Here is a 7,481-nt window from a genome sequence, read left to right on the forward strand (position 1 = left end):
CGCTGATTGAGTTGTGCCATGTTACCGAAAAAGCTCACGTCCCACTTTATATATAAAGCAAGTTGTGACACGTTCAAAATAAGATTTCCGCGACCAAGGCCAATGTTAAATCAATCTCGCGTGAAGTTGAACAAGAAAATTAGCACTCATTTGGCTAACAACAAGGACCACAAACAACATTCCAATTTATAGAACAAACTGACTTTTGTCTTGTTCCCGGAAGAAGCACAAATTGGCTTCTAGCCACAATATATAATAAAAAATGGTGCATGGGAGGGGGTAGGGGGTTGTTACGGAAGTTGCATTCCACATGAAAATGATAGAGGCATGACAAAGCAAAATAAAAGAGATATGTTAGCTGCTCATATATTATCGCCAACGGAAAACTAAATCCTATGTACCAACCGGCACACAGTATTAGAATGACTCAATTACAAGCAAAAAAGGTTCTTACGTGCGAGTACCAATTGCCTTAACAAGTTGTACAACTTGAACCCGAAAGAAATATTCTTCACCTTAATCATTTTACACGTTTGTACCACTAGCACCTAGTTGGCGAGCTACTTGGTACGTGTGTCCCGACTACTACGACCTGACCTCTTCTCAGACAATGAAGATGATGGAGTTATTAGGTAGCTAGGTTCGTGCCACGAGATCAAATGACGAAGTTCCTCCACATCGGTAGAGGTAATCTCGATCAGAAGAAATAACAGGCCGCCCACGATGATATCTGACTACCTCAACGCGCGCACATGTGCTTCGAATTTGACCAGTGTACTTCGTCGAGATATATTTTTCTATGAAACTTTTCAAGCTTAGTTATACCTCAAAGAAGCAATCGATCTTGTGCAGGCAATACAAATACACAACGTACGCATGGTGGCAGTCTATCTCATCGTTACAGATACATCTTCCTTGATTAGTTTTGTAAGGCTTAGTCAGCGATGGAGTACTCGCCGAAGCTAGCAGTAGTGGTGCTCTTAGCTCTCGCGTCCGCCATGGCGGTCACGGCCCAGAACTCGGAGCAAGACTTCGTGGACGCCCACAACGCGGCGCGCGCTGACGTGGGCCTTGGGGAGGTGACATGGGACGCTACCGTGGCAGCCTTCGCGCAGGACTACGCAGATCAGCGCCGCGGCGACTGCCAGCTGGTACATTCAGGCGGGCAGTACGGGGAGAACCTCTACGGAGGCGGCGCCGGCGGGACCGGATGGACGGCGATGGACGCCGTGAATTCATGGGTGTCGGAGAAGCAGTACTACGACCACAGCAGCAACAGCTGCTCGGCGCCGGCGGACAAGTCGTGCTTGCACTACACGCAGGTGGTGTGGCGCGACTCGACGGCCATCGGTTGCGCCCGCGTCGTCTGCGACAGCGGCGACGGTGTGTTCATCGTCTGCAGCTACAACCCGCCAGGCAACTTCCCCGGGGTGAGCCCGTACTAAGCTATATGCATCATGCATGCATGCATGCGAGTGTGCATGTACGTACGGCGTATTGCATAAATAAAATGATTAAGCTGTGATAACTACAGTGTGATCAGATGAGATATATAAATAACCAGCCGGCCGGATTTGACGTCATATATTGTTTAGACCGGCTGTATAATGTATATGTACTGTTATGATTCAGGTAATAAGTTGTGTTATTGTACAAGCAGTGTTTATGAATAAATATATGGTTCTACTATTATACTGAGTATGATATTTGTGCTTCTCTGTGGAAAAAAACACTAATCAAAGTGTCTTTCTTCCATTTTGTCATCTCGCACTTGTTCTCTATGTTGTGCATTTTCTTTTTTGGATCCCAACTCGTACAAACAAATGGAGTAGATCTCGAGATGGCATGATAGGTCTCGTTTCTGAGACTCTCGCTCCCTCTCCGCGCCATAGGCCACTCCGGCCGTGACGGTCACCCATTCTGCCATTATGGCTCACCCATCCCCTCCCAGGTTTTGCTTCAGATCCAGCTCTAGCCGCGGTCCCGTGCAAGCTCACTCTCGACCAGCGGTCCATGGTAGGTTCCGGACTCGCTTTCGGCCCCGTCCGTGAATGCAGTAGATCTGACCTCGACGCCACAAATCCTACCGCGGGGAGAGTCATCCCATGCCACGCATGCCTGTGGTACTCCGGATCTGGGCGTTGTGATTGAGCGGCAGTACCTAAATCCATCGTGGTCATCCCCTCCGCTCTTGTCAACATTTCCTCTTCGAGCGAGGAGGAAGGATGGACGAAGCTCTAATCCCGAAGGAACACACAGACAAGCAAGGAACCATAGATTATTAGCGCCCACATACAGCTACACCACTCGGACCGACGACGGGACATCAATGGTGCACCGGGCCGCGAGGTCTTCTTAAGCTGCTTCAAAGGCCGAGATCCTCTGGGCTGCATATCGTTTGCGAGCTGCTAGGGCATTTCAGCACAGAGTACCCTCAAAATCCATGAAAGGGCGGACCATGAGGGGCTGCCCGTGTGAGGCTATGTCCGGCACCGACTAGGGCGCCAGTTCAAGATCAGGTTCAAAGCGCCAGGCAATTACCCCTTGATCCACCAAAAGAGATAAAATGTGAATGAACTTCACTATTTGTTTCAGAAGATAACTTACCAGTGTTGTTGTTAATTACAAATGATTGTGAAGGTGTATGGTAGGAAGCCAATAACACTTAGTGTAGAATATTTTTAAATGCAAAGTACATAAATTTTGTATTGGAGATGCCGGCTTCTTTCTAGTATGATATAAATTGCAATCTTATAAATATTGTTCTTTAGTGCAATTGTTGCTCAATAGAACATCTCAAAATATGTTCGAAAGAGTTCAATCAAGTCTTGCGAGTTAACCCGCCGACAATGATTTATGGCTATTTGATACTCTGGGTGCATATATGCAGAAAATAAATCGTATTGGTTGTAGGTTATGATGCTAATACTGGACAAGGAAGCACTGGTGCAGCAGCTGTAATCTGGAGGGGTCTATCATATTGCCCGTGTCTTCTCTCTCATGTTGTGACTCGAGGCTGAAGAAACCGAAATTATTGCCTGACTGAAGGACTAAAAGCACCGACGACTGTTTTAATCCATCCCATCATTCAGATTGTTTGGCTATTGTTTCTACTTTGAAGAATGCAGTGCACAATAAATCTCGACTTCACAATAGTGATGTGGAAACTAGGGACTGAATTTGTGAGATTGCCAGCATGATTCTTATCAATTTGGTAAATTTTAAAACCATATAACAAAAAAGTCTCAGACATGTTGTGTCTGGTTTTTGTCGCTAGCTTTTAAACAGTAGAAAAGATACTCTTGGTATAGATTGGCCAGTGTTTGAGCTGAGCCAGAAAAGAAAATATATTTTGTATATACTCCATGGGTAAGTCATGCAGGTTGCTCTGGCAATTAAAAATGCAGCTAATGGTCCGGTTATTCTTGACACTTTGGGTCTATATAATTTAGGTTTCGTTCTACTTGATCAGTATTAATTATTATACAATTTTATATATCCAAGTATAGATTACATGCCCTCATGTTTGGACTGGTCAGGGCAAAGATTAAGTTCCATCTAAACAACTAAATTGATTTTAGAGGCTATAAGTATAATGCATGGGAGTTAGGTGACCACTTCTGTCCAAAATAGTGAAAGTAGCCAATTTATATATATAATTTACAGCAAATAGTGCAAGGCACTCGTGGGACTGGATTGTAGCATGGGATTTTAGGATACTAGGGGCTTTGTTCATGCATTTTTGCTTGAAGAAACATGTCTGCTACTTTGGGATGGTGCTCCAATGGTACACTGCCACCATTTTGAGGCCCTTGACAGAAAATTGAGAGATATACTTTCAATGAACGGCAGCAACAAATGTACTCTTCCTTTTGATATTCTACAATAGAAGAAAACTTCAATGCTACATTGATTTGATCTCTCACACAAAAACAACAGCCGGACAAATCACAACTAAACCGACGATGGGCAATTTCACGAGCATGCGGCTTCGCACGGCTAGTATAGTTTAGACCGGCAATGGTTGTGTATTGCCATGATTCAAGTAAGTTGTGTTATTGTACAAACAGTGTTTATGGATGAATATATAGTTCTACTATTATGTTGATTATGGTATTTGTGGCCTTGCTATGGCAAAAAGATCAGCACATATAGAAACCACTAATGAAATAAAGTTTATTTCTTTCATTTTTTTCATCTCTTAGACTTGTTCTCTATGTTGTGCGTTCTCTTTATTTGGATACAACTCATACAGACAGAATTCATGTTGCCATTCACTATAAAAAATACTGCATATGCTGAGTGGTCGGTTGTATATCAAGTGTTATTTTATGGGGTGCTCAGCATAAAACCCAATTTGCCAAACAAAAACTGGAAACACTCAGCATAATATTACCGACCTTCCTTCCTCTTCTTGCCGGTCAGCTATTTCTCTCGCTCTACTGACAACATCACACGATGCACCACTCTGTCATAATGCACACACACTCTGTATCCCACTACTTCGCCAAATCATTGCCCTGGGTCCCACTTCTATAGCTACATGGTCATGCGCACAACTTCCACGACTCCAGCCAATCTGAGTCATGTTTCCGGTCGTCTTCGACACTCTCTTTACTTGTCTCGTGCCTCTTTCTGCTCACCGACGGTTGCATCATCGACCGACCACTTTGCCGAGGCATATCACTTTGCATCACTCCTACTTGCACACATTGTATAGTTGCCGAGTTTTTCTTATCTCCAAATACCATGCACTAGGACATCAATATGACCATAATGTTACAGCATAGCTAGAAAGACAAAAGAAGAGCCAAAAACAACTTTCCGCTGATTGAGTTGTGCCATGTTACCGAAAAAGCTCACGTCCCACTTTATATATAAAGCAAGTTGTGACACGTTCAAAATAAGATTTCCGCGACCAAGGCCAATGTTAAATCAATCTCGCGTGAAGTTGAACAAGAAAATTAGCACTCATTTGGCTAACAACAAGGACCACAAACAACATTCCAATTTATAGAACAAACTGACTTTTGTCTTGTTCCCGGAAGAAGCACAAATTGGCTTCTAGCCACAATATATAATAAAAAATGGTGCATGGGAGGGGGTAGGGGGTTGTTACGGAAGTTGCATTCCACATGAAAATGATAGAGGCATGACAAAGCAAAATAAAAGAGATATGTTAGCTGCTCATATATTATCGCCAACGGAAAACTAAATCCTATGTACCAACCGGCACACAGTATTAGAATGACTCAATTACAAGCAAAAAAGGTTCTTACGTGCGAGTACCAATTGCCTTAACAAGTTGTACAACTTGAACCCGAAAGAAATATTCTTCACCTTAATCATTTTACACGTTTGTACCACTAGCACCTAGTTGGCGAGCTACTTGGTACGTGTGTCCCGACTACTACGACCTGACCTCTTCTCAGACAATGAAGATGATGGAGTTATTAGGTAGCTAGGTTCGTGCCACGAGATCAAATGACGAAGTTCCTCCACATCGGTAGAGGTAATCTCGATCAGAAGAAATAACAGGCCGCCCACGATGATATCTGACTACCTCAACGCGCGCACATGTGCTTCGAATTTGACCAGTGTACTTCGTCGAGATATATTTTTCTATGAAACTTTTCAAGCTTAGTTATACCTCAAAGAAGCAATCGATCTTGTGCAGGCAGTACAAATACACAACGTACGCATGGTGGCAGTCTATCTCATCGTTACAGATACATCTTCCTTGATTAGTTTTGTAAGGCTTAGTCAGCGCTGGAGTACTCGCCGAAGCTAGCAGTAGTGGTGCTCTTAGCTCTCGCGTCCGCCATGGCGGTCACGGCCCAGAACTCGGAGCAGGACTTCGTGGACGCCCACAACGCGGCGCGCGCTGACGTGGGCCTTGGGGAGGTGACATGGGACGCTACCGTGGCAGCCTTCGCGCAGGACTACGCGGATCAGCGCCGCGGCGACTGCCAGCTGGTACATTCAGGCGGGCAGTACGGGGAGAACCTCTACGGAGGCGGCGGCGGCGGGACCGGATGGACGGCGATGGACGCCGTGAATTCATGGGTGTCGGAGAAGCAGTACTACGACCACAGCAGCAACAGCTGCTCGGCGCCGGCAGACAAGTCGTGCTTGCACTACACGCAGGCGGTGTGGCGCGACTCGACGGCCATCGGTTGCGCCCGCGTCGTCTGCGACAGCGGCGACGGTGTGTTCATCGTCTGCAGCTACAACCCGCCAGGCAACTTCCCCGGGGTGAGCCCGTACTAGGCTATATGCATCATGCATGCATGCATGCGAGTGTGCATGTACGTACGGCGTATTGCATAAATAAAATGATTAAGCTGTGATAACTACAGTGTGATCAGATGAGATATATAAATAACCAGCCGGCCGGATTTGACGTCATATATTGTTTAGACCGGCTGTATAGATATGTATATGTACTGTTATGATTCAGGTAATAAGTTGTGTTATTGTACAAGCAGTGTTTATGAATAAATATATGGTTCTACTATTGCACTGAGTATGATATTTGTGCTTCGCTTTGGAAAAAAACACTAATCAAAGTGTCTTTCTTCCATTTTGTCATCTCGCACTTGTTCTCTATGTTGTGCATTTTCTGTTTTGCATCCCAACTCATACAAACAAACCGAGTAGATCTTGGGAGGGCACGCTAGGAGACCTAAGTTCCAGGAACAAGTTTCTGTCGGTAGCAGTTGTGGTTCGTCCTTATCCAGGTTGCAGAGGTTGTGAGGATCGGACAAACAATCCGACAAGCGCTCCATTGTCCAGCAAGTATCAAATCACCAGGTCTAGTTAACGGAAACATCTGGATTCAAGACCAAGATCCGCAGCCCAGTCCCAAAATGTTTCATTTCCTGGGAAAAAGGTCGCCAACATGGCATAGCAAACCTAGAGTGCTCTTGGAGAACCTCATGGATGGATTTGGTTATGAGTCACTCATCCCTTACACATGAATTGCCCAAGATCGCCTGAAGAAGCTCTTTTGCTGAAATTGTGACGTATATTTACTACTGTTACGCCATCCATACATAATAGGATTGGCAAACAAACTGGAGAAACACGCATACTATAGATTGCTGCTATCCTAAGCTAGGTTCGAACAAAATGGCACCCACCCGCACTGCTGAACATGGTTAACCACACTAGTCATCAATCCGTGCCACTGCAAGGGCTATCTCTTTTTGAATGCGCAAAATAAAATGTGATTTATGGTGTTTGCTTATTGGAGATTTTACTAGCCAAAACAAACAGGGAATGTTCCATTTTAAAGATATTACTATTAGTGACAGGAAAAAGTATTTGTTTCCTCCTCAGGCACTTCTTTAAGATTAATAAAATAAATCCTTGTATATGGTGTCATAATTTACACTAACCTACAAAAGAAACATGACAAAAATGACTACATGCTTAAAGAAAAGAAAGTGAACTTCAACTCAAGTGAATCCATCAATGCT

At 44.5% G+C, this 7,481-nt stretch overlaps 2 protein-coding genes across 2 annotated transcripts; both read left to right on the forward strand.

The window, feature by feature from the left end:
- The first annotated feature begins 873 nt into the window (after positions 1–873).
- Positions 874–1,692, forward strand: LOC119303544 (pathogenesis-related protein 1-like). The gene has a single exon (XM_037580673.1). It carries the CDS (start codon positions 945–947, stop codon positions 1,443–1,445), a length of 501 nt encoding a protein of 166 aa, XP_037436570.1. The 5' UTR covers positions 874–944; the 3' UTR covers positions 1,446–1,692.
- Positions 1,693–5,726: 4,034 nt separating this feature from the next.
- Positions 5,727–6,516, forward strand: LOC119303546 (pathogenesis-related protein PRB1-3-like). The gene has a single exon (XM_037580675.1). The coding sequence runs from the start codon at positions 5,824–5,826 to the stop codon at positions 6,268–6,270; it is 447 nt and encodes a 148-aa protein (XP_037436572.1). The 5' UTR covers positions 5,727–5,823; the 3' UTR covers positions 6,271–6,516.
- The last annotated feature ends 965 nt before the right edge of the window (positions 6,517–7,481 follow it).

This window comes from Triticum dicoccoides, chromosome 5A, assembly GCF_002162155.2.
Source record: "Triticum dicoccoides isolate Atlit2015 ecotype Zavitan chromosome 5A, WEW_v2.0, whole genome shotgun sequence".
Taxonomy (NCBI): domain Eukaryota; kingdom Viridiplantae; phylum Streptophyta; class Magnoliopsida; order Poales; family Poaceae; genus Triticum; species Triticum dicoccoides.